Source organism: Tachysurus vachellii, chromosome 8 (assembly GCF_030014155.1).
Source record: "Tachysurus vachellii isolate PV-2020 chromosome 8, HZAU_Pvac_v1, whole genome shotgun sequence".
Lineage (NCBI taxonomy): Eukaryota > Metazoa > Chordata > Actinopteri > Siluriformes > Bagridae > Tachysurus > Tachysurus vachellii.
The window spans coordinates 11,537,912-11,565,240 of record NC_083467.1 but is presented as its reverse complement, the minus strand read 5'-3'; the positions used below and the strand labels follow the sequence as shown (position 1 = coordinate 11,565,240).

The 27,329-nt window shown below is 36.4% G+C and overlaps 3 protein-coding genes across 3 annotated transcripts; all 3 read right to left on the bottom strand.

The window, feature by feature from the left end:
- Window positions 1-9: 9 nt before the first annotated feature.
- Window positions 10-8,765, bottom strand: slc15a2 (solute carrier family 15 member 2). Its single transcript, XM_060876262.1, has 23 exons — window positions 8,535-8,765; window positions 7,776-7,814; window positions 7,426-7,513; window positions 7,136-7,277; window positions 6,953-7,045; window positions 6,754-6,853; window positions 6,464-6,554; window positions 6,243-6,320; window positions 5,558-5,640; window positions 5,393-5,476; window positions 5,217-5,306; window positions 5,015-5,059; window positions 3,914-3,949; window positions 3,605-3,693; window positions 2,992-3,073; window positions 2,764-2,892; window positions 2,504-2,668; window positions 2,301-2,347; window positions 2,011-2,118; window positions 1,757-1,853; window positions 1,367-1,510; window positions 1,186-1,290; window positions 10-709 (listed from the first exon to the last, which is right to left on the bottom strand). The coding sequence occupies exons 2-23, from the start codon at window positions 7,812-7,814 to the stop codon at window positions 554-556; spliced, it is 2,091 nt and encodes a 696-aa protein (XP_060732245.1). The 5' UTR covers window positions 8,535-8,765; the 3' UTR covers window positions 10-553.
- Window positions 8,766-10,768: 2,003 nt separating this feature from the next.
- LOC132850546 (probable cyclin-dependent serine/threonine-protein kinase DDB_G0292550) lies at window positions 10,769-14,606 on the bottom strand. Its single transcript, XM_060877184.1, has 4 exons — window positions 13,828-14,606; window positions 12,803-13,729; window positions 11,980-12,141; window positions 10,769-10,868 (listed from the first exon to the last, which is right to left on the bottom strand). Exons 1-4 carry the CDS (start codon window positions 14,604-14,606, stop codon window positions 10,769-10,771), a joined length of 1,968 nt encoding a protein of 655 aa, XP_060733167.1.
- Window positions 14,607-16,857: 2,251 nt separating this feature from the next.
- On the bottom strand, window positions 16,858-26,835 carry LOC132850104 (sterol 26-hydroxylase, mitochondrial). The gene is made up of 9 exons (XM_060876263.1): window positions 26,426-26,835; window positions 24,897-25,087; window positions 24,593-24,792; window positions 21,606-21,803; window positions 21,149-21,312; window positions 20,858-21,024; window positions 20,699-20,780; window positions 19,044-19,247; window positions 16,858-18,368 (listed from the first exon to the last, which is right to left on the bottom strand). Exons 1-9 carry the CDS (start codon window positions 26,648-26,650, stop codon window positions 18,243-18,245), a joined length of 1,557 nt encoding a protein of 518 aa, XP_060732246.1. The 5' UTR covers window positions 26,651-26,835; the 3' UTR covers window positions 16,858-18,242.
- Window positions 26,836-27,329: the final 494 nt, after the last annotated feature.

Here is a 27,329-nt window from a genome sequence, read left to right as displayed (position 1 = left end):
GAACTATAATTGGTGCACTGATTCTACATTTATTTATGCAAATGTCACAGAAATGTTGAGATGATGTGTTTTGTCTTTGTGATATAAAATGACAGTGTAATTCCTCATATCTCACAGAGATAAAGTTATAACATACTGTTTGTTCTCTGCTGGAATCTGTGTCTCCTAGTAAAAAGTAACAGTACATAAAGTTTAACCTTCCATATTAGTCTTGATGAAACTGGACAAAAAAAAAAAACCTTAAAACTGAATATTATTCACATAATTACTTTCACAAAAAGAAGTGGAGTCTAAGCAATGATATGTTTATATTAGTCTGTAAATTCACACTAATCATTATGAGCTGATTTAGTATTTATTTATTTCTTGCTTTAAATATTCTGTAGGTTCCATTACAATGGTCCTAAACCACTGACATTAAAAAAATAACATTGTTAACAAAAATACAATGAACAGTATTTCCCTACCGATATCATTAGATTTATCTCATTTAGCATAAAGTATGCACCAGAAGCAACAAGTCATTGTTCTAAGACTTAGTGCTCGTTGGAACTTAAGTCATGTCAATATTCTCTTCATTCTCCATGTTGTCCCGTTCATTGGGCATGTCCAGGTGATCAGGGTCCACGTAGGTATAGAAATAGGCCATGATGGAGAAGATAATGCTGACTGCAACCAGCAGTGCAGCAAAGAGCAGAAACTCTGCCCACTGTAGATGACACCAGTCAGGGTATCAGTGACATTCACAAATTTTCTACTATATAGGTCTTAAAACTAAACTGATCCAGCCATTCATTTTCTAAATAGATTATTCTACACAGAGTCACAGGGAACCTGGAGTCTCTCCCAGGGCACTAGAAGAACAAGGAAGGGTGACACCCTGGATATGTGCGTGCACACACACACACACACCCACGGGACAATATAAGATTCCAATCAGCCTACATCACATATCATAAAGGTGCAAAATTAAAAGTGAAATATACTGTTTTTATGTTACAATGTTTGTAAGTATGTTTTTGGATAGAAAAAATTGTTCAGCCAAATATTTTGTATGTTGTCACATCCATCCTGAGTTTTCTGACTGCCCAATAAATATTTTAAAGAAAGAAAAATCTTTACCTCACTGTCATGTTGGGTATATATTGTTGTTATTAACCTTTACTTAACTAAAGCCAAACTTACCTGCTCCAGCCCAGCTCCCTGTGCTACAATCAGCACAATGACATTCCCAAAAGCCACAGTAAGAAGCCATCCAGCCTGCAGCACAGACTTCATACTGGCTGGGGCCTAAGGGCACAAGCTTTGGCATGAGCAACTGACACTAACAGAACATTAAAACTAAAACATTGCATGCTGATTTTACCTGTGAATATGAGAATTCTAGACCAGTGATTGAGAACATGACCTCCCCTGCAGTGATGAGGATGTACTGTGGGATCTGCCAGGCGATGTGCACATTGTTTGCCTCAACATCTTCCATCTTATGAACTGTTAATTTATTTGGATCCTGTACAAACAACAGGCAAACAATGGTCTTTTTAACCTGGCTGCCCATTCCTGTATCATTACCTCATACAGTTAGATAAGATGCACCAACCAAAACAAACATTAAACTGAATACCTTTCTCAGACTCTATTTATGTCCTGCCACTAATTTCTATTCTCTACCTTGTAAAAACTCAAGACTACATAGTCAACCATGGAATTTTGCCCACAGTAAAACATAAACCACACCAAGATAAACATATTTTACCCCGGAAAGAACAAATGTGTATGAGGCTCCAAAGTCAAGAAGCCCCAGATCAATATGCTGAGTCTTTGTGTCTGATTTGCAGAGAACTTCATTGTATCTGCAGGGTTAAAAAGGGGGGTTATCATCCAAGACCTTGATCAGGCATAAAATCTGCAATCAATGTGAATTGAAAGTCCATAAAAAGTCAATTAAATTTATATTTTCAACTCGAAGGAGAGATTATGAATTACTTAATATTACATGAAGGTACTCACTTTCCTCTATCAACATTTTTACTCTCTGAGATCCCGTAATTGCTTGATGCAAAGAAATTTACATTGCCTACTGTTATGTTCATATTCTCTGACTGGGCATTGATGAATCTGAAAAAAATGTTATGCATTTAGTTCATTGCAAAGTACCATCCAAGTTGTAGGATCAAAAGTTTTATTAATTCTACTGAAGATTAACCATGCAGTTAAAATTTGACCTCAGAAACACCCTTTCCTGCACATGTGATGTGATTCTTATTCAATATGCATGATTCACTAAAGTTGTACTGTACCTGATGAAAGCTTCTCCATTCTCGGATTTGATGATATTATCCTTGTCCTTCGTTTTAGTTACAGAAAACACATACAAGAGAACAATGTATTATCACTACTGTGCAAAATCACTGCTAACCTCATATAATCTTAACATATTTAGATAGTAGTCAGTTGTTCTTTGTCAAAAAAATAATAAATCAGGAAACTCTTCGAAACTCACCTGTTTACACTTAACTTTAGAGTCCTCGCTATACAAAATGAGACTATAGGCAGTGTGCTGAGTGACATTCAGCTCACACGGGTGACCCACTCCGTTTTGAGAGACAGTGACTGGTAAGACTTTCTGGACATCCCCAATTGGAAGTCTAGTGTATCCAACAGGATCCTGATAACATTAACATAAGGATTTCTTTATTTGCTTTATATTTGCTACACTAAAATATTTTAAAATAAACTTAGGTTATAAGTTAATGATCTCACCTTATATGATTCTATTTTTTCAGGGAAAATATCAAGTCCTGTAATTTGTACAGACACCGGATTTCCATTAACAAGGTTAAGGACTTGCAGCAAACACTCGTTAGCTGGTGGAGGTTCCACAACTGTGTTCTTTGCCAGACAATACAACACAGAGTACAGTATGTTCAGTGCTCACAATTTGTGACTTACATTAAGATTTTTAACATTATTGTAAATTTGAAGACATACAATGACATTGACTTCCACGATAGCCGCGACAGAGAAAGTAATTGCAGCCAGGATCATTCCTGTGGCCATCTTCCTTAAAGGCCTGAGTACAAGAGAGAGATATGGAAGTTACACATTCAACAAGTCCGCAATATAAATGTCTTGTGAGTAATAATAATAACTTTCATAAAGATTCTGCTGTGGATTAAAATAAATGTACAAAAAATAGAAAAAAATACTGAAATTGGGGCACTGCAAGGCTGTGAAATAAATGCAGGCCTGGTGTCATATCTTAGTGCATTATAGTTGGCATAACAACATAACGAAGCAGCACATAATAGCACAATATATAAAAGAACAAAAAACAGCCTAGTTGTAAGGAAAATGCAAAAAAATACATGAATTCATCTTCTGCTATGTAAAGCTTAAGAACATTCTATTCTGCCAAATGCTGTAAATGTAAATGTATTCTGCACTGTTTTGCTGTGTATGAACCACATAATGAATGCTGCACCTTGCATATTCACTGACACTGCATGTGCTGTTTTGCACTTTGTTAGACATGTTCGAATGTTGTTAAAATTTTATTGGGACTTTCCATTTCACACAGATGTGTAGTTTTGGCTGTACGTACGTGACGTTGATCCGACAAAGGCTGATGAGCGGGTACACGCCCATGTCAAAGATAGGAACGAACACCAGAATGAGCAAAGCATTCAGCATCTCAACAGCAGAGAGGGGAAAAAACAATGCATTATGCATCTCAGACAGCTCGATATCTGTAATGATCAGAAGATCATAAAAATATATGACTGATAAATAATGATAACAGTAAATGTGTTGCTTAAAATTTATGATAGTTTCTTGGTAACATCATCGTATCACTAAGCTTTAAAAGAGCTCCAGATATTAACTCCTAGACAGATCTGTACATAATAGTTACCTGCATTTGATCAGGCTTTACTACAAATACTCCACCCTGTAAAACATAAAATATAAAAATATATATAAATATTTTGAGATCAAATATTATAACTGATATAGCAATATAAAAATCTTTGTCTGCAATTTAGTTAAAACCCATTCCACACAAAGCTGTCACCTTTATCAAATAATTAATAAACTGTCCAAAAAACTGGAATGCAAATTTTTTATGGTATTTAAATGAAAATGGGTCATTTGTGCAGCCTATGCAACCTACATACAGCACATACACAAATATAACAGATATTCTCCACATTTTAAGGTTTTCCTGTCTGTAATCCACTGAAGTAGAGCTTGATAAATATCTGCTAATGTAAGTCAAGTGGCAAATATGGAAAGAAAAAAAAAACACAAAGAGTCACAAAAGTGTACAGAGCATGAGGTTGTCAGCATAATAACTGAGAAACGTATATAAATAATTCAAAAATTGCATTGCAATGTACTGTATATTTATTGCATTTCATCAATAATCCTGAGAGAGTAACGGATTACTGAGTACTGAGAAGACCCTTCCTGGAGATTTCACAACCTCGAACAGGTTAATATTTCACTACTCTAACTCAATTATTAGACAATTATCTACACATTGGCTGGTTGTTTTAGCTATGCTATATTTTGTGATGTTTATGAAGTTATATTATGAATTATTATATTCATTGCGCAGCTCAGTAAAATACATCTAGAGCTTTCATAAGCCGAATTCATAATAACTGGAGTCCTTAGTGGATATGTGAATGCTCAGTAGATTTTGTGCAATATATATATATATATATATATATATATATATATATATATATATATATATATATATATATATAAATCTTAAATAGATTAAAACAGTCTAATCTGGAAAATCCAGCAATTTTGTTTATTTAATGTAGCTGTGGTTATACAGTTGTCATTTAAACTGTATTACTCATTTCTCAATTTCTCATTTCCCCTGTAATCATATGATTGCACAAGGGACACAAAGCCACACAGTCACACAGGAAATAACTCACTGAAAATACCATCTGTATGAGCTTAGAAAACATCTTTGAAGAAATGTCAGAAGACTTACAAAATCCATGTTCATACGGGTGGCCTGCAGAGTCCAGCGAGATCCCTGAGATACAAAAGAAAAGCTAATATTTCAATTCAGCTCTACTCTGATTTTTCCTTTTCTCTCTTACATGCATTGGACAAGTGATTTATATACCAAAGTTTAGAACTACAGGAAATAAATAAGTTCAATGTTAATTTGTAAGATGACAATTTTTTACCTGCTGGTCAAAGAGAGCCCAGAACATAGGCAATGGGATGTAGAGAACCAGCACCCGGAGCACCATTTTGATCTCCTGAATTAGAACTTTCTGTTGGCATGTGACACATAAAAAAGTCAAGTAAAACACTGTATTCGGAGTGCAGAACAGATTGCAAGAATTATACATATTCATACCGAATACTTTTCTTCAGCCCAATCTAGCCAGTGATCCCGTTTTGGGCTGTTCTTGCTGCTTTTCCATCGATTGCTTATGGCAAACTGATCAACAGAATAGTGATTAACTCATCTTACATAGTAATTTAACTATAAGTCTGTCAAATTGTGTTAGATATTTCTTACCCAACTGCACTTGAAGACATTCAATAAGACATTTCCCTCAGGTGGGGATTTATTATAGAGCCCACTACCAGCAAGGAAAACCACTAGGCACACAACAGACACTCGATATCAGTAACAATAAGTAACAAGCTACAGCAACTAACACTCCCCAACCCCTTTATCAGAGGTACATACAGAATGTCTCGAGCAGCAATATGATTATTTATAGCTACTCTATAGCTGGTCATTATAGGCTGCCTTGTACAGTTAAGCTGTTGTTATTCAGTGATACAATTATTGAAAAATCACTAACACTGAAATGAGGGAATTTATTAAAATGTTCTGAGAGTAGCTTGTAAGAAGGCAAATCTTCCAAAACACTATTGTATGATACTCCACTCAATGACACTTGCCTTACAAGCTTAATATTTTCCCAAAGTTACACAGTCTGAGAAATGGGGCCACTGTTTTAACAAGGTATTCATAATGCTGACTGAGGTTAAAGCTTAATCTTCTCACCTTTTTAACCGACACATTTAAGAGACAAAGAAGCTTTAACTATTCAAATACAATACAGACATTTTATATATATATATACACACACACACACACACACACACACACATCACTTCTTCTGGTCTTTGGCATAATAGCAGTCATTATATGCTTTGAGCTGCCTTCAACACGAACGTGTGGCTAAACTCACAGAGAGCGGTGAGCATTAAAGCCGCAGGGACTCCAAAGGCCAGAGCATAACAATCCCCTCCGAAGCACTGAACGTCACCTGTGTCATAAAAATGAAACACAAACTTACAGTGAGTATAACAACAGGTAGCTCAGGATGTAACTGCATATTACGAGTGGAAACCATTATCATGGTTTGTAAGTCTTTTTCACAGCAGAAACGTGTAGCATTATAGGATTAACCTCGTAGAATTGGTGTGATGATGGTTGAAAGCACACTCCCAGCATTAATTGCCATGTAGAAGATTGAGAAGAACTTTCTTCTCTCCTCTGTCTGAGAAACACAAAAGAAAAACAGCAATATGATTTAGAAAAGAAGTAATGAACTGGGCCTCTGAGCTAAGTATCTCAACGATAATGTAACTAAGTAACTGTTGTGTCATTGTGATTGTAGGGAGCTAAGAGGTTTAGTGATTATGTAATCGAATAACTGTAGCATGTCTGTGACTATAGAAAAAACATGAGTAACTTACATGCTGCTCCTCAAACTGGTCCCCTCCAAATGCTGCCACACAAGGTTTGATTCCTCCTGTTCCAAATGCAATGAGGATGAGGCCAAACATGGCCAGACCTCTGATAAAACAAAAAGGAACAGAAAAATGCAAAATGAACCACTCACACATGCTAATGTATAGTGTAATTATTATGAATGCACAACAGCAAAACACTTACATGTGTGCACTGTTGTCCCCTACATCTGGTATTGCACCAAGAGACTTTACTACATGGCCCAAGACATACACGATTGACAGATAGATGATGGTTCTGTGAACACCACACAAAGACTTCTGAGTTTCAGAACTTATCAGCTTTCTATTAGAGTTAATTGATCCATTTTTATCCATTTTAACTTACTTGAACTTCCCCAGCCATGAGTCAGCAATGATGGCCCCTAATATAGGGGTAAAGTAGCACAGGCTAGAGAATGCATGGTATATAGCAGTGGAGAAGTTATTGCTCCAGTGGAGGTAATGGATGAAGTAAAGTGTGAGCACCGCTTTAATGAAGAAGAGAAAGTCATACCTTTACATGTCAAAAATATTTCACTTGATGTGCACAACATAAAAGAGAAATAACACAGTTTTGTATAAACAGCTGGTCTTTGGCTTTGTATAAAACACTAGACATCTGTGCTTCTTCATTACCTTTCATGCCATAATAGGAGAATCTCTCACAGAACTCATTGACTACGATGAAGGAAATGCTTAGTGGATAGTTTGTCCCAAATATTTTCTGTAAAAGCATAAGGAAAGTACATAAGGACACTTTTTTATTAGACACATATCAGACCATTTTTCTAACACTTGACACCGAGCATTTGAGAGTGACACCAAAGCCCAATGTCCCACTCAACCAAGACAACGTCCAGATTAACTTCATTACTCATTTTATTATTTCAGTCAGGAAAATGTAGCTCATATTTCAGTTTACTTTACCTGCTGGGAACCATTTTGCAATGTAACAGTGTAACAGTAAGATAAATGTAACGTCTTACTCGTGACTTCTTCCTCTTTTTAGGTTGCTGTTCATCCATCTAAAAAAAGAAAAGGGAACAAAGATAAGTCCAAACGTATTTAGACAAATTACCAAATCAGTAGCGAGATATCTAGCATTAACATCATATTAGCCTGATATAGTGTTATAATGCAATAGTGTTATAATACAATAAATAAAAAAATATAAAAATGTATAATAATAATAATAATAATAATAATAATAATAATAATAATACAGTAAACAAAAAATAATAATAATAATAATAATAATAATAATAATAACGCTGTTATATTTTGCTGTAATTAGCTCAGTAAATGGGATTTACTAAAAAAAACTTTTTTTTGTAAACAACTAAAGTTTTTACAAGTCTTTCAGCCGAGACTTTTAACTTTATACAGGTTTAGCAGAGGCAACAGTGTCTTATTTTAAAATAATAATAATAATAATAATAATAATAATAATAATAATAATAATCATAATCAATCATAATAATCATAATAATCATAATAATCATAATGATAATAATCATAATAAACACTGCATGGTGCTGCTTTCTTCGCGATGTTATTTTTATCACAGAAGTTTAGCACTTTAAGCTGAACACCTCTTTGACCGTCATCTTGTTGTTGTTGTTTTTTTTTTCTTGAAAACGGAGTAAAATTCACGACATGCGACATTTGACCAAGTTTTACTATCCAAAAAAACAGCAACTATACGTTCGTCGTGAATCGCTGTTATTAAAAGAACACACACGTACCGTTAGCTGTGTTTATCGTCTTCCCGAGTTTTCAGCCTGGGTGTGTTGGCAGTAGCACTTTGTGGTCCAAGTCCGTCCCTCACTACTGCAGAAGCTCAGCTGCTTCTCTCTGCACATATGAGCACGTTATTGTCCTTTGGATAACGTTTTACTCATTCGCTTCAACCTGTTTGTTATTTCAGCTGAGCACTTTGTGTGTCATATACTTTACACAAAAAACCATCAAGAGAAACAAAATAAAGTCCCCCCAACACACACACACACACACACACACACACACACTCTCTCTCTCTCTCACACACACACACACACACACACACACACACACTCACTATAGAGCTACGCACAAGCTTGCACTTTAAGGACTTTTGTAGAACATGCTTCAGTCTAATATGGCAATTTAAAGGAAAACTTTTTAAATTACTCTATGTACCAGTGAGCTATTTCGATTTCTCATTGATTGGTGAAAGGATAACATTAGAACTTATTTTTAGAATTTTTTTTTCAGAAAAATTGATTTTCTAATGACTATAGAGACCAAAGAGATGGTTTAATATGCACTGGTAAAATGTGCTAATAATATGCCTCCTGTCTGTAATCCCTCATAAGCAAACTAAATAAATTGACATATAACCTTAATTAATATTAATATTAATTTTAATTTCATTTTAAATCCATGTCACAGGAACAATTCCTTTCCCCAGGCAATCACACTCATTAACAACTCACCATAATTATATTCCCTGCTTCATATCTATAAGTACTGCATTATCAGAACTGTCAGTCATTACATCATCAGTTTACGTTACACACACTCTTGGTGCTGTATATTGTACAAAGGTTCTAAAGTAAACTCTTTATCGTACCTTTATCGTACCTTTATCGTATATTATCGTATATTAATATATATTAATATTTAACCCTCATACTGTCTATATTGTCTCACATTGTCTGTATTGTCTTGTATAGTCTGTTTTGTCTTGTCTTGTCTTTTTTGTCTTGTGTAGTCCAAGCTAAATGTATAGTGTTATTTATGTCTGTATTTTTATCATCAACAATTTAGAACCCAATTCCTTGTGTGTGTTCTGATTCTGATTCTGATATATTAGGTGCATTTTAGTTTGAGATTTTAACACTGGAAAATGTGGAAAGGTTTAAGGATGCCTGCACATTTATTAATATTATTAAAACCATAATTTGGGAAAATGATTTGCGGTGGTGGGCATGTTAGTGTTTAGCTTAGTATTTAGCATGTTTGCCTCAGACATCTGGGGTTGGGGGTTGGTTGCTGCAACTGCCCTTGGGGCACTGAGATTCCTGCCCCTCCCTGTGTACATTGAGTTTGCATGTTCTCCATGTGTCTTGGGGGTTAAATTCAATAAATTGTCTGTTCTGTGTGGGTTTTAGTGTTAGCAGTTGTGTCCTGTAATGATTTGGCACCCTGTCCTGGGTGTCCTCTGCCCTGTTACAAGTTATGGGATAGAGTCCAAGTTCCAGGTTACAGAAAATGGATGAATAGATGATAGTAAACTGGAGTTTGTATGCTTTATAAGGAATAAACATTCATTCACGATCATTTGTGTATTGAGAATGTACATTTTATATACATTAGGAGAAATAATTATTTGATCTCCTGCTGATTTTGTAAGTTTACCCCCGTACAAAGAAATCAACAGTCCACAATTTTAAAGATAGGGTTATATAAACAGAGAGGCAGAATATCAACAAAAAAAAATCCAGAAAATAAACATAAATAAATAAAGGTTTTTTAAATTAATTTGTTTTTGATTGAGTGAAATACGTATTTGATCCTCAGGCAAAACGTGGCTTGTTGAAGAAACCCTTGTTGGCAAGCACAGTGGTCAGACATTCTCCCAAGCCTTCAATGAATCATTCAGGTGTTCATTAGCAAACATCAGATGGGCCTATGCATGTGCCTTCTTGAGCAGAGGAACCTTGAACCACTATAGGATCTTAATTCATTATGACAAAGTGTGTTACAAATGGTTTACTTGTTGACTCTGGTCCCAGCTCTCTTGAGCTTAGTAACAAGCTCATCTCATGTAATTCTGAGCTGAACCCCACCTTCTCAGGATCCTCCTTACCCCACAAGGTGAACTCTTGCAGGGAGCTCCAGAGCAGGGGTGATCAAATGTTTTCTTGCAATTTTTCCGTTTTCTATTTATTGTTCCAACAGTGGTCTCTTTCTCACCAAGTTTCTTCCTGATGGACTTTTAGCTCATTCCAGCCTTGTGCAGGTCTACAATCTTGTCCTTTGACAGCTCTTTGTTGTTGCCCATGATGGTGGAGAGGTTTGAAAGGAAGAGATTGAGTCTGTGTTAGGTGTCTTTTATACACATAAATTGAGATTAGGAGTACTTTCCTAAAGGGACAGGGGTAATTTGTGTGCCTCATGGGAACATAACCAGACTTTGAGGGGCAGAAATCTTACTGGTTCAAATACTTACTTCAATCGATCAATTTGAAATTAATTTAGTTGATATTTTGTCACTCTCTGTTCAAATAAACTTACCATAAATATTCTAGATCGTTAATTTCTTTGTAAAGGGGGTAAGCTTACAAAATCAGCAGGGGCTCCAATAATTATTTCCCCCACTGTAACAGCAGATAACTGAATAGTTAAACAGATAACAAATACAGAAAATAAGATGATGTAACATCAGGGGCTGTACGCCCCCTAAAGCTGGAACAATCTGTATAGCTCTGCCCCAATTTGTGTGGAAACAGGGGGAATTTGCCACTTTATTATTTACAGCTTTCTATATAAGAGGGTGTTTGCTGCTTGACTGAAGCAGCTGCATGCCTTGACTGAAGCTTGGCTCCAAATACAACAAATTCTCTGAGTACAGAATATAAACATGCATCACTTTGTTTAGCTGCTCATTAGTGATGGTTTGTGAAGACAATTCTGCTCTTCATTTATACAGAGGTCATTAATTTTCCACTTTTTGTAAACTAGATAAACTAGTATTATTTCACTTTTTAATTTTTTTTTTAATTTATGTATTTATAATATCCTTCTATTTTGTCAGATCGAAACAGGTGTCAAAAGTGAGGCATGTTGGGATGAGGCTGAAATGAAAGTCACCAGGCAGAGTTTATCCTAAGACAGAAGAGAACAGATGAGAGAGAGAGAGAGAGAGAGAGAGAGAGAGAGAGAGAGAGAGAGAGAGAGAGAGAGAGAGAGAGAGAGAGAGATTCAGGCTAAACAAAGCAAAGCAGAGAAAAATCAATAAATCATTATCTGTCCATTAAAGAGCCAAACTGATTAAAACCAGAAACATTAGTATCTTTACTTTAGGCCTATCTTTTCGCAATGCTTTAACAAAATGTTTTGTTATGATTCGTGTGGTATGCCAGCCTCACAAGGATGAGTTTACAGAAGTTCAAAGAAAAAATAAGTGTGATGTGACCACTCTGTGACCCTGCTGGCTCTCCCCACTTGTGCAACAGACTCTCACAAAAGTGGTAGGACACAACAACATTGCCAACCTTTGCAATTCTTTTCAGCGCTTCTCCACAAGTGATTAGATCAATTTTTAAATGTGGTCTTGCCATTCCAATAGTTTCAATGAGATCTGTAATTCTAGAATTAATGAGGGAAACATTACACTTAAAAACACTTAAATAGTTTTCAAAGTGCAGTGCATGAGTAATATCCCTGCTGAAAACCCCAGAAGGTATGTGCTGATAGAAACAACATTGTTTCTGACATACTGCTACTAATGCAACATCATTACTAACTTAGAAATGTAAGCTATCTAAGCCTATTTTGACAACTGGTGTCTGGCTTAATTAGTTTGATATATACTTTTGATATTTTTACCAGGTTCCAGAAAAAACATCCTTAATAGTTTTTATTTCATTCATAATAGTTTTTATATAGCTTGTGGTTCCTACATTCTGAGAAAAATGGTTTATCTGTGGTTGTTAAGATAATGAACAGTTATTGCTTTAAGGTTCTGAATTGTTCTCAATTTAAATAATGTGTTGACCTTCCATAGAAAAATCCATAGCCTCCTGCTGCATTGTATTTTTGAAAACATTGCAAGCTATTTCCAAGTAAAATGGAAATCTGTGCTGCCCTCTAGGGTTAGGGTTAGGCTTTTTATGCCTACCCTGCTTCAGTATAACTATAGGGTGAAATACTCAATAAAGCTGTTGCTGGACAGTATTGGTAATTGTTAGGATTTTTCTTTCATTCTTTCTTCTCATTTGTCTTCTTTTTCTTCCTCGATCCTACTAACTCATTGTTGTTGTTGTTGTTGTTGTTCTTTTTCTTCTTCTTTCTCGATCCTACTAACTCGTTGTTGTTGTTGTTCTTTTTCTTATTATTATTTTTCCTCGATCCTACTAACTTGTTGTTGTTGTTCTTTTTCTTCTTCTTCTTTTTCCTCGATCCTACTAACTCGTTGTTGTTCTTTTTCTTCTTCTTTTTCCTCGATCCTACTAACTCGTTGTTGTTCTTCTTCTTCTTCCTCGATCCTACTAACTTCTTGTTGTTGTTCTTCTTCTTCCTCGATCCTACTAACTCATTGTTGTTGTTGTTCTTCTTCTTCCTCGATCCTACTAACTCGTTGTTGTTGTTGTTCTTCTTCTTCTTCTTCTTCCTCGATCCTACTAACTCGTCGTTGTTGTTGTTGTTCTTCTTCTTCGATCCTACTAACTCGTTGTTGTTGTTGTTCTTCTTCTTCGATCCTACTAACCCTTTGTTGTTGTTGTTGTTCTTCTTCTTCTCCCTCGATCCTACTAACTCGTTGTTGTTGTTGTTGTTCTTCTTCTTCGATCCTACTAACTCTTTGTTGTTGTTGTTGTTCTTCTTCTTCTTCTTCCTCAATCCTACTAACTCGTTGTTCTTTTTATTCTTCTCCTTTTCCTCAATCCTACTAACTCGTTGTTGTTGTTCTTCTTCTTCTTCCTCAATCCTACTAACTCGTTGTTGTTGTTGTTCTTCTTCTTCCTCAATCCTACTAACTCGTTGTTGTTGTTCTTCTTCTTCCTCTATCCTACTAACTCGTTGTTGTTCTTCTTCTTCTTCTTCCTCGATCCTACTAACTTCTTGTTCTTTTTCTTCTTCTTCTTCCTCGATCCTACTAACTTGTTGTTGTTGTTGTTCTTCTTCTTCCTCGATCCTACTAACTTCTTGTTGTTGTTGTTCTTCTTCTTCCTCGATCCTACTAACTCATTGTTGTTCTATTTCTTTTTCTTCTTCCTCAATCCTACTAACTCATTGTTCTTCTATGTCTTTTTCTTTTTCCTCGATCCTACTAACTCGTTGTTGTTCTTCTTCTTCTTTCTTGATCCTACTAACTCGTTGTTGTTGTTCTTCTTCTTCTTCCTCGATCCTACTAAATCGTTGTTGTTGTTCTTTTTCTGCTTCTTCCTTGATCCTACTAACTCGTTGTTCTTCTTCTTCTTCTTGTTCTTCCTCGATCCTACTAACTCGTTGTTGCTGTTCTTCTTCTTCTTCTTCCTCAATCCTACTAACTTCTTGTTGTTCTTGTTGTTGTTCTTCTTCTTCTTCCTCGATCCTACTAACTTGTTGTTGTTCTTGTTGTTGTTGTTCTTCTTCTTCCTCGAACCTACTAACTCGTTGTTGTTGTTGTTCTTCTTCTTCTTCTTCCTCGATCCTACTAACTTCTTGTTCTTTTTCTTCTTCTTCTTTTTCCTCGATCCTACTAACTCGTTGTTGTTATTTTTGTTCTTCATCTTCTTCCTCAATCCTACTAACTTGTTGTTGTTGTTGTTCTTCTTCTTCTTCCTCGATCCTACTAACTCGTTCTTCTTCTTCTTCGATCCTACTAACTCTTTGTTGTTGTTGGTTTTCTTCTTCTTCCTCGATCCTACTAAGTCGTTGTTGTTGTTCTTCTTCTTCTTCCTCGATCCTACTAACTTCTTGTTGTTGTTGTTGTTCTTATTATTATTCCTCGATCCTACTAACTCGTTGTTGTTGTTGTTCTTCTTCTTCTTCCTCGATCCTACTAACTCGTTGTTGTTGTTCTTCTTCTTCCTCGATCCTACTAACTCATTGTTGTTGTTGTTCTTCACCATCCAGTCCACATATGTGATTTTGGCACCGGCTGCTCTTCCTGACTCAACCCTCCCCTTACGTTATCAGGGCTTGTGTCCTGCACTGAGACTTAACCCTTCGGTGGCTGGGTAAATCTCACGACTACAAATTAATTTCATTTTCATTTATTTCTGCTGTTTGTGTTTTCCCAAACAAATAAAAAAACAAACAAAAGCCTCAGGAACTATTTAGTTCTGCCCATTTTTCCACCTCATTTTTTTCTTTTGCAAACTAGTTATATTATTGTGGGTTTACAGATTTGGTATCAAACTACTAAGCCAAATGTTGACATGCATAAACAATATGGCTGCCACTTGACAGTACTAAAGAGACAAAACCCTGTTTTCTCAACTATTGTAACTCATGAGTGCTTGAATGGATTTGCACCCAACTTAAAAGGCAAAAACAGGAGGAAATTTTGAGGTCACAGAATGTCAGTTTCTCAGGATGTTAGATCGAGCTGAAATTTGCTATAATTCAACTGTGCTAATCAAATTACACTTCTTTTGATGAGTATTATATAAAAACGTGGCTGCCATCACCCACTAAGCTTTCAGCAGGTAATTAAAGCTGAGCAGGATTAACACTGAGCTATAAGCACTAAACCTGAAAGGTTTAATAGGTTGGTAGGTAGGTTAAAGTAGTGTCCCTACAATAGCTGATGCGATCCCCTCAAATAGCCACTGGGGGCACTAAATATATATTTTTCAAAACACAATTATCTTTTGCAAAAATAAGATGCATAAACATTCTTACCATGATTATATTACTAAAACTAAAGAAAACTGACTTTTAGACCATTTAGACACTCAGCAAATGTCTGATAAATTTCATATATGAAACCTACTTTTGTAAATAGTCCCAGTTTGTTAGCCAATCTTCAAAATATTGATGGCAAACTACTCAGGAGCATATGAATAACAATAATACGGTGGCCGGGAAGTGCAAAACACATTAACAAATCCGAAAACACATTAACAAATCCGAAAACAAATTAACAAATCCCAAAACACATTAACAAATCCCAAAACACATTAACAAATCCCAAAACAAATTAACAAATCCCAAAACACATTAACAAATCCCAAAACACATTAACAAATCCCAAAACAAATTAACAAAACAGAAAACACATTAACAAATCAAAAAACAAATTAACAAATCCCAAAACACATTAACAAATCCCAAAACACATTAACAAATCCCAAAACACATTAACAAATCCCAAAACAAATTAACAAATCCGAAAACACATTAACAAAACCGAAAACACAACGACAAGTCAGACAACCCAGAAACGGTAGTGTATCGTTTTTGAATGGAAACTTACCATCATTGGACAAGACACCTGTCACTCAAGATATACAGGTATGGAATCTTATGTGTAATGTGTAAAGTTCTCCGTTTAAATAAAGTTCTCCGTTCAAGAAAATAACAGAATTAATCCACAGTAATACGTTCCATCCATCCATTCCAACTTTTCCCTGCGGCAGACTGTTAAACTTCGTGTATACTTTGAGTGACAGGTGTCTTGTCCAATCCCAAACTATACCAACCGCTTCTGGGTTGTCTGAAATGTCGTTGTGTTTTCTGATTTGTTAATTTGTTTCATGCACCGATTCAGACAACCCGGAAGCGGTAGGTATAGTTTGTGAATGGAAACTTACCGATCATTGGACAAGACGACTGTCATTCAAGATGTAAAGGTGAATGAAAGCTGTCTCGTCCATTCACAAATTATACCAACCGCTTCCGGGTTGTCTGACTTGTTAATGTGTTTTGGGTTTTGTTAATTTGTTTTGGGTTTTGTTAATTTGGTTTGCACTTCCCGGCCACCGTACAATAACTATAAAAACGTTTAAATTTATACACAATATGGCGAGCACATTTCAATCAGTCCTTGTGAAGAGACTGTAGATGGTTTGAAGGGAATAGTCTACAAAATATTAACTCACTACATCAGTAGATACAAGCTGATATCCAGCTGTCATATGTGGATGGATTCCCAATTTAAGGTATGTAAATGAACACCCAGGTATTTCATATGCATGTATATACACACTATTATGCTTTAAGCTATTGAAATTTAATGATGTTGCCAAACTACTGAGGTAATGCTAATGATTATTTGTCAGAATGGAGGGATCCAATACTACTGTACCTGCATTGTGTAATTGCAGAATGAGGTGCAAACCTTCTTTTTATTCTTCAACTAGTGAATAAAACCAAATGTTGTAGTGGAAGACAGTTTATTCATTGCTATTAACCATTCGTACAATTGCTGTTATCAGTTTAGGACCTTATCCACGTTACTTGTTTACATCTGTTCAAGACACAAACATTGCTTAACCACTAGGCATAAATTACCTTAGCTAGCTAGACAAACTGAACAAAATTATAATCAATGAAAAACACTTTTATCTGCACTTAAACAAACAGACAATAATTCCTCTGAAGCTACCTGTCAAACCAAGTATACAATCACAAAATCATACAAAATATTTGAATCTGTTACATTATTATTAATCGAAATCAAATCTTCTACAGATGGAGAACAAGCAGTGCTTGTTGTTTTTTGTTGCAGCCACCAGACCCCAAATGTTCCATGGTGTTGCTTATACAAAACTGTTAAATCTGCCTATCATGATCAATGTGCGATTTAATATGTATCATATATCGAATAATATAGAATATTCATTCATTCATTCATTCATCTTCTACCGCTTATCCGAACTACCTCGGGTCACGGGGAGCCTGTGCCTATCTCAGGCATCATCGGACGGAGTGCCAACCCATCACAGGGCACACACACACTCTCATTCACTCACGCAATCACACACTAGGGACAATTTTCCAGATGCCAATCAACCTACCATGCATGTCTTTGGACCGGGGGAGGAAACCGGAGTACCCGGAGGAAACCCCCGAGGCACGGGGAGAACATGCAAACTCCACACACACAAGGTGGAGGCGGGAATCGAACCCCGACCCTGGAGGTGTGAGGCGAACATGCTAACCACTAAGCCACCATGCCCCCCTAATATAGAATATATCATAGCATATTTTATATGAAAGGTTATACAAACACTGATTATTGATCATAATAAAAATAAAGTTTTATACAATTCACAAAATATCTAGAAGTGCATAGACAATTCAAATAAAGTTTCAAAGTTTTTGTTAAAAACATCAAGCATTTTACTATAATGAGCAGTTTATAGATAAAAGAAGTGCGAATACCTGCTTTTAGTGTTTTCACATGTATTCTATATTATATGTTATGGTGGCACCAATGTATCCAATAAGGTTGAATTTAGAGAGAAGTTGTATTTAGCCCACAGTTATTAAAAAAAGATTTGGAACTAGTTCTACCAACTGTTATATTAGAGTAACTCCAGTTCAATGCATATGCTGTTTAAATAATACAATTCATGCATTCATGTCATTACACACAAGCAGTATACAGTTCTACTCTCTTTGGTCTATGAATTAAAAATTAATTTCTTATTTCTGCATTTGATGCTCAGAAAAAGGCAGGCATTATAAGCCACAATAAGGTCAATACAGCAGTGTAGCAGCTTTTAAACACATTAGATTGTTAATATTTTTATGTAGATTCATTTTGCATTCTGCCTGTCGATAAACCGAAGGTCAATCGGTGTGGCCGGAACCAGCAGAGTTCTTGTTATAGGTTTCACAGTCTTGCCTGTGGGATCTGGTCTCAGTTCATAGTGTTTAATTAACTGAAAAAGAAAGGTAAATTACAGTTTATCTACAAGATAATTAGACAAAGACAAAGATTTATTTGTTTTCATTGGCAAATATGATGACATGCTCTGTATATAATATTAATTTATGTGCAAAAAAATAAATAAAATCAACATAAAAATAGATGTTTAACAACTGTAAAAGACTGCAGGATATTCAATGTTCGCTCTTTACTTCAAAGTTAAGAAACTAAACTGTAATTTAAATGATTTGAGAATATTGAGATAGAGCAGTGCTATATTATCTATATAAAAGCATTTATCTTTCATGAGACCTAGATTTGCTCAATGGTTTCCTGGATACAACTAAACAGAGATAAATTCTGACCAATGAATCACTCTATACATATTGCTCTGAGCTTTGAAAAGCATTTACACAACACTGGATAGTACTATATATTCAACACTATGAGAGCCATATGCAGTGATCGGTGTACTATTAACTGATTATATACTGACATTCAATTACAGATTAAAGTACAGATGGGGAAAATACATAATTATCTGCCACAAACTCTTATCTCTACTCTCTCCACCACCTTCATTGCTCAGTGGCTCAGAAGCTCATCAGAAATTACATCACAATAATTATAGCGACAAAGTTCAGAGAGGTAAGGGAGAGAATGAAATGGCTTGTTTATGATTGTTTACCTGAGACAGAATAAGATACATTTCCAGTTCAGCTACTCTTCTTCCTAAGCACGCACGGATACCAAATCCAAAAGGCACAGAGCCAAATGGGTGCTGGCTTAATTGCTTCTCTTCACGCAACCAGCGCTTTGGTGAAAATGTGTGGGGCTCTGGGAATATATTCTCATCGTAGGACACAGCATAGTGGCACAAGTGGAACAGAGTCTTGGAAAGAGAAAATCCTTTATGAGTCACCTGTTGTTTTGTTACAACTGAACTGCCTTTACTACAGCACGCATTACTTGCTCAATACAGTACTGGTATGTAAATGCAATAATGATAGCAAGGCATCACATAGTTTGTTTCATCTATTAATCATGTAAGTTATAATAAAACATGACAGTGTGCTGCTAACCTGATTATTTTCCCAAAGTGCCATCCTCCTCTTATACCACAACAATTTCCCAAGAATTACAAAGAATGAATGAATGAATGAATCATTGAACTTTTGACCCACTTATGATAATAATTATAATGTGTAACATCAACAAAAAGTGTCAGTTCTGCTATTAGTTATTCTCAATAGATCACTCATCAGCCTCTCTTGCGTTTTTCTCTTGAAGTTCATTCATTCATTCATTTTCTACCGCTTATCCAAACTTCTCGGGTCACGGGGAGCCTGTGCCTATCTCAGGTGTCATCGGGCATCAAGGCAGGATACACCGTGGACGGAGTGCCGACCCATCGCAGGCCACACACACACTCTCATTCACTCACACTGTCACACACTACAGACAATTTTCCAGAGATGCCAATCAACCTACCATGCATGTCTTTGGACCGGGGAGGAAACCGGAGTACCCGGAGGAAACCCCCGAGGCATGGGGAGAACATGCAAACTCCACACACACAAGGTGGAGGCGGGAATCGAACCCCGACCCTGGAGGTGTGAGGCGAACGTGGTAACCACTAAGCCACCGTGCCCTAGGGGTTATTAACCCCTATAATTAGGGGTTAGCATGTTCGCCTCACACCTCCAGGGTCGGGGTTCGATTCCCGCCTCCACCTTGTGTGTGTGGAGTTTGCATGTTCTCCCCATGCCTCGGGGGTTTCCTCCGGGTACTCCGGTTTCCTCCCCCGGTCCAAAGACATGCATGGTAGGTTGATTGGCATCTCTGGAAAATTGTCCGTAGTGTGTGAGTGCATGAGTGAATGAGAGTGTGTGTGTGCCCTGCGATGGGTTGGCACTCCGTCCAGGGTGTATCCTGCCTTGATGCCCGATGACGCCTGAGATAGGCACAGGCTCCCCGTGACCCGAGGTAGTTCGGATAAGCGGTAGAAGATGAATGAATGAATGAATAATAACCCCTAGCATTAGCAAGAGACTACAGGGAACAATGACCTCCATTCTGAAGACTTTACCTCTAACTCAATTGCAATGCGCTGGCGGCCAAGACACTTTCCATAAATATATGCCTTTGCTCATTAAAAGCAGGTTTTAGATCGGTTTATCGTTTGAATAAGATTATGTGTATAAATGTCTTCCATGCAAGTCCTTTTAAATAATATGTAGAAAAGGGAAGGTACTTCTGTTAGATGCTGTTAAAGAAAATGAATCAACATCGTCTGATTCAATCTGATTCAAGAATTCAACAGAACTGTGGGAGAAAGCTTACATTTTTAGGGAAGAGGTAACCGCCCACCACTATTTCATTTTCAGCAGTGATTCGAGCATTCCCTGGCACCACAGGATATAACCTAAAGATAAAAGTCAAGACTGAGCTTTTTAAATCTTAATGCAGCACAAGAGTAAAGAAGATCAGCAAGAGTCTCACCGAAGTGTCTCTCTAACAACAGCTTTCAGCCAAGGCATTCTGACAATGTCTTCACTGGAAGTCATCTTGTCACCTGGGCAAACACTGATTACTTCATCATAGAGCTTCTGCTGGACCTCTGGATCTTGGGCCAAATGGTAGAGAGCCCAGGAAATAGTGTTGGATGTCTGGTGAGTATAAAAATTTTGCCATCAAAAAAATGCGGGTGCTCTGATAGCTGTGTCTAAATCTATTGGAGGTCAGAAATCCACACACAGTGTCAAACGATACTAAAAAGGTGTCATTGCTTACAGTGTCGACTCCAGCCAGTAGCAGTTCAGTGATGCTTCCCAGCACCTCAGTTGGGGTCATCTGCTCGCTGATCAGCAGATGAGTGAGGTACTCACCATCTACAGGCAATCCCTGCTTCAGCTTTTCCTGAATCTCTGCCATTTTCTTCTGAACTAAATCTTCAGCTAAAAAGGACAAAATATGTAAAATAAATAAATAAATACATAAATAAAAAGTCATAGTTAAAGGTCATATTTAAAGTTCTGTTTTTTTAAATGTATATTAGGTCACAGCTTACAGAATAATGGCATTAACAAGGTGAGGCTATTGCAACACAACTGTAAGAGAATTAAAAAACTCCCTAGTAAAAACAGTAAAAACAGTGGATAATGCTGGCTTTTTATATTCTGAGCTGCATGAAATTCACTCAGAATGTTTTTGGTGTTCAATGCTGTGGTCATCTTGGTGCATGACTTACCAACTTGGAACAGATGATCCCATACGGCTACAAAGTGCTTCCAAAAGGGCATGTAGGGCCACACAGACTTCGGGAAAAGGACAATGATGGGGGAAAGGCGGAACATTTCTCCCACAGAAAAGATGAACTTCTCAGTTTCCTCAGGGATCACTTCATCCAGACAACCCAGTCGGGTTTCAAATACCACAGAGCATATACCTGTGGAAGCATAATTATTACAGTACAATCTGAGAGATATGTTTGAAAGTTCATCTCTCAAGTTTTTGTTATTTAATTCTAATTTATGGCAAAGGTTTGACTCAATAGTGCTTCCGTATGACATAAATAAATGGGATATTATTAATCAATCAATCCACCCTCCCACTCATCCATCCATCCATCCATTCATTTAGTAAATCATTAATTTATTCATTCATTCATTCATTCATCTTCTACCGCTTATCCGAACTACCTCGGGTCACGGGGAGCCTGTGCCTATCTCAGGCGTCATCGGACATCAAGGCAGGATACACCCTGGACGGAGTGCCAACCCATCGCAGGGCACACACACACTCTCATTCACTCACACACTAGGGACAATTTTCCAGAGATACCAATCAACCTACCATGCATGTCTTTGGTTTGTCTTTGATTATCTTAAATCTCCTGTTATTTCTGGAAAATTCATATCAGAAGTTATATTACATTAATTAAATAGATTATTATATGGAGTTCATCTGTGTGCAATTAAAGTTTTACATGGTCTCAACATAAACAATTGTTCCTGTGTTGTTTCTATAACTAATGCCCTCCTTCCCCAGTCACTGATTTATGTCCTTCAAAGTTTGGGATATTATTCTATAACCAAAGTTGATACTTTCTAGAGTTTTTCTTGGACTTGTTTTGATAGCTTCTTGATTTTCATCATGAGGTAGCATACAGCATAATCTCAATAAGTCTATTTCCATTTCAGAATTGAAATTATTGAATGAATGAATGAATGAATTATTATACAAAAGACTTAAACTTGCTTTAGGCAAATAAGTTTTACATTTTTATATAAATTTCTTTTAATGTTTTTTTTTCTTTTTATGCCTCATTCATGGCCACAGGAGTGTGTGAACTTATCAAAAAAACTGAAACATTTCTAATACATTTCAAAGAGTGAGTTTCATAAGGTCAGAACACATTACACCTTCACTGCCATTGTTTCCATCTCTTGTATAAGCAAGCTAGGGTTTTTATAAGCTGATATGATGACACCCGTCACATCCTGTACTTATACATACCTTTTATACGCTACCTTTTTACCTGCGTCTCATTTTTATAATATAAATTCTATTTTGTCGCAGGTCAGCTGAAAAGAAACACTAGGTCCTGTTCCAAACACTAACTGACCCTAGTACTTAGGATAACATTTAGTTAATGTTTTTTATGTTGTTGTACACCATGACACTGAGTTCAGAGCTACTTAGGTGTGTATATTAAGTTTTATTCTACTAAGAGAATATAGAATTGTGTGTCATTCAACTTCAAATTCAAATTCAACAATGAAAGCCATATTTTTCTGTGAAATGTCTCTGACAAGCTGACATATTTGATTTTGTCAATTACTTATCAACCAGGTAAGAGGCCAAAGATGCATGATGGAACAGCTACAAAAATTTAGAATCATCAGCAAAACTGCAAAGCAGCTTCAAAGTCATAATGATATCCAATTTCAGATTTTTGCTGGGTTTTGATAGATAGATTAGATTAGATTATAAAAGAATCAGATTTGTCTGAATAACAAAACAATAAATACACATTCTTCCTGTCAGTATTTCATTACTGGTGGTTCTACAGAGTATTATTCTAAAGGGGTTTAATACTTATACAAGCAGGATTTGACAGTTTTTAAGGGTTAAATACTTTGAAATGGCACTGAATACTGCTCTCTGTATGAGCTGTGGATACTACATGAGGTGCAGTGAGATTCTTTAAGAAAAGAATTTAACGGTAATGGTCAAAATTGACTCTTGGAAACTAAATAACATCCTGACCTCAGGTTTTACCATTATGCCTATACTAAAGGGGCTGAAATTAGTACACGTACCCATTCATGCAATTAATCTAATCAGGAAATCATGTGGCAACAGATCAATGCATGAAACCACACAGCTGAGCAACTGGAGCATGTTGCCTAAGATCTGAAATCGTTTTCTCATTTCATAGTACTAATACTGCTAAAAAATAATAATTATTTTTATTTATAGAGTGTGTATATTTTTATAGAATTATGCATGTTTAATTGGAATTTTAACTAGAAAACATATGTATGCCTTTCAATCAAGTTTCACATTCAGAGATCTCTTACACATAAATTTCCAGACTGAAGAGCAATAGTAAGATACACGTTTTCCTAAACAAACTGGAATTTTCATAATCACAGTGTTTTGAGCATATGATCCTTTTCATTCATATCCAGCTTCATTAATGAGGCACAATGCTTTTCTCATTAGAAATTCTCACCTATTGCAACTTCCTAGCCTTTAGTGTTCCTTTATCTGTTTAAAGTCTAACTTGTCCCAGGAAAGACACTATCTTACCTTGACTAAATCTTATCAGCATTCAAGGTCAATTTTAAGCAACTTCAAGGACACTTAATAATGTGGGGTTTGTCATGATCGTTTATGTCTGTTAACCAATAATTGCATTTCACTTCTAGTTTATTAGAGTGTAGATATATTATAACTATTGACCAACACTGCAAACTGACTTTTCGCACTGGTGACAGTAAAGCTCCTAGGATATAATTCTTAACATTTTGGTTGTCATCAAACTATTCAGTGATCTCTGACATGTAGACAAAGACAAATATTTCATCATATGTTTGAGGTGATCAGCCTGAAGAAGCTTGAACTGATTTGCAGTGACTTTTCCCACTAAGGGGACAAGTGGCAAGCAAAGTGCCAGCAAATTCCTTCCTCTGTTATTTTGCCTGAAATTCTTAATGCCTAATGTTTCACCTTCAAATGCAAACTTGTAGAGTTCTCCAGCAACGTCAGGCACAATTTCACCATTGCCTTTTGCTGCCCTTAGCCAAGCCACCTTCTCTATGAAGTCTTTTACCACCACATTGATAGCGTTAGTATAACCAGACACATGTTTGGGCTTCAACATGCGAGGGTTCAAGATGCTTCTGATGCGTTGCCATTCTGCCCCTAATCTACACACCAGCGAAAAAAACATAAATAAATAAATTATTGTACTCTTTAAAAACAAATAACTTTACATATCATTGAATATGTATGAAAGATTGGAAACTCTGACCCTGTGAGAGGACCATAAGCCTGGTTCCGGAGCTCCCGGTATCCTCTCCAGTGGGGCATGTCAGTTCGAATGGGGTGACGACCCTCTTGTCTCAGGACCTGCTCTATGAGGTCTGCTCTTGCCACATTTACGACCACTAATGGCCCATATTTGGACTTCCACAGAGGACCATAGATTTTGCTGTGCTCAATCTTAATAGGATGAAAATAGAGTACAGATGATACTCTCATAGTGATGAAAACAACAGACAACTGGAAATATCAGACTCCATAATCAAAATATCAATTTAACAATAGTGTGAAATAAGTGTGTTGATAATAAAGTTCAGTAGAAAATGGACAGATTGGTTAAAGCTGCCAGAAAGGATACAGTAATTCAAATAAGCACTTTTAACAACCAGTTGAGCAGAAAAACAATCTGGGCGTCTGAATACTTGAAAAACAACAGGTCATATTTCACTAATCTTAACCTGTCCTGTTTGAGCCTGTATCCATGATAGCCCCTAATTCCTGTACTTGGAGGACAGAAGTGGAGCCAAATGAGGTGTTCAACCTGTTGTAGACCGTCCACCTCAAAGTTCTAAGTTTTGTGCATGCTGAGATGCTTTTCTAATAACCACACTGGTAAATAGTGATTATATCAGTTACTATATCCTTCCTGGTAGCTCAAACCAATCTGGTCATTTTCCTCTGATCTCTCTTATTAAGAAGACATTTCCACCTGGAGAACTGTGGCTCACTCTGTGTTTTTTGATCTATGTAAATACTAAGAGCATCTATCTGTCCATTTACTTAACATTGGGCTCTTGACAGAGTATTGACTGATTAGATAACCACATGAATATGCATGTATGCACTTCTTTATTCTTGTTAAAGGGGACTTTGATGTGCAAAAATCAGACTTAAAAAAGAACTGATACACATGTCCTTCCCACGGCTCTAGTGATTACGAAAGATTCTGTTCCTAAAAACATGATTTAATTTCCTTTCTTTGTCTGGATGCACATTTCCCAAAAAACTAAAAGAAGTTAAATGCAGCCATATTTATGGCTTCATTATTTGTATGAAACCTTTAAGATCAAGAAATAAATCTGTAAGAATTTTTGGGATGATCATTCAACCACTGTAAAACAAAACAAAACAACAACAACAATAATAATAATAATAGTGATAATAATGATTATGCTGCTGCTAATAATAATAATAATAATAATGCTAATAATAATAATAATAATAATAATAACAATGCTAATAATAATAATAATAATAATGATGATGATGATGATGATGATGATGCTAATAATAATAATAATAATAATAATAATAATAGTGATGATGATGATGCTAATAATAATAATAATAATAATAATAATAATAATAATAATAATAATAATAATAATTCCCAGCATGGCTTTAGGGTTTATTATGTAGGCTACAGATATGAAACTCTTCACAAATCCCTAAGCATCTGTTTTTATCGAGAACAACAACACAAAACAGAAACTGGAGGTGAATATTAAAGCTGTTTACCTGCATTTGGTGTGTAATCTGAAAGTATCCTTTACCAAAGAGCCAGTAGAGGGATGTTAGAAAGCTGGGGCCGCCCAAGTCTTCCATCCTGCTCAGTTTGGTGCCCAGGACAGTGGAGTTGTTGTGTCTCACATTCATACACGCTGCTGTGACACATTTCAGTCCAGTGACAATATCTTGCTTATACACGAGCAGTCCACCTCTTCCCAGAGATTTACTAAACATTTCCGTGCCTCTCTACTAGCGATATAATTCTGTTCCCGAGTGCGTTTCCTGCCTGAACTCGTCCTGTAATGGCCTCTTATTTGGACCGGATGAACGCGAGTAACCTTTAGCTGAAAGCTCGATCTCTGTAACTGTGCAAAGGTCCGTTTGGGTTTCGTTTCTATTGTACACTGTGCTACTGAGTAACACGCCTATAAAGCAGCTACAGTACACAACCCTCTGGGTGCAGGAAGCAGCTCAGGTTCTCCAAACAACGTCTGTGTTATAATTTCATGTACAGCGCTGTTGAATTCTCGGGATCTGATTGGTTAAAAGCTCTGGATTCATCCTCAATAACAACACCCCAATAATAGCTCATCATTTTTACAGCAACAACTCGTTTAGCTCATTCAACATCAACCAGGACTGAAAAGGTGTCATTTAATTACATAAAAGTGTTATGGCGAAGCTTTCTGTAAGGAAATGTTTAACATTTTGGTCAGAGGCCATTTACATTTACATTATTTTTAGCAGACACACTTATCCAGAGTGGCTTACCATTTATTTCAATTTATACAACTGAACAATTGAGGAACAATTAAGGGCCTCTATCAGGGGCCCAGTGCAGTGGCAGCTTAGTAGACCTGGGATTTGAACTCATGACCTTCTGGTCGGAAGTCAAGAGAGTCAAGAAACTTTT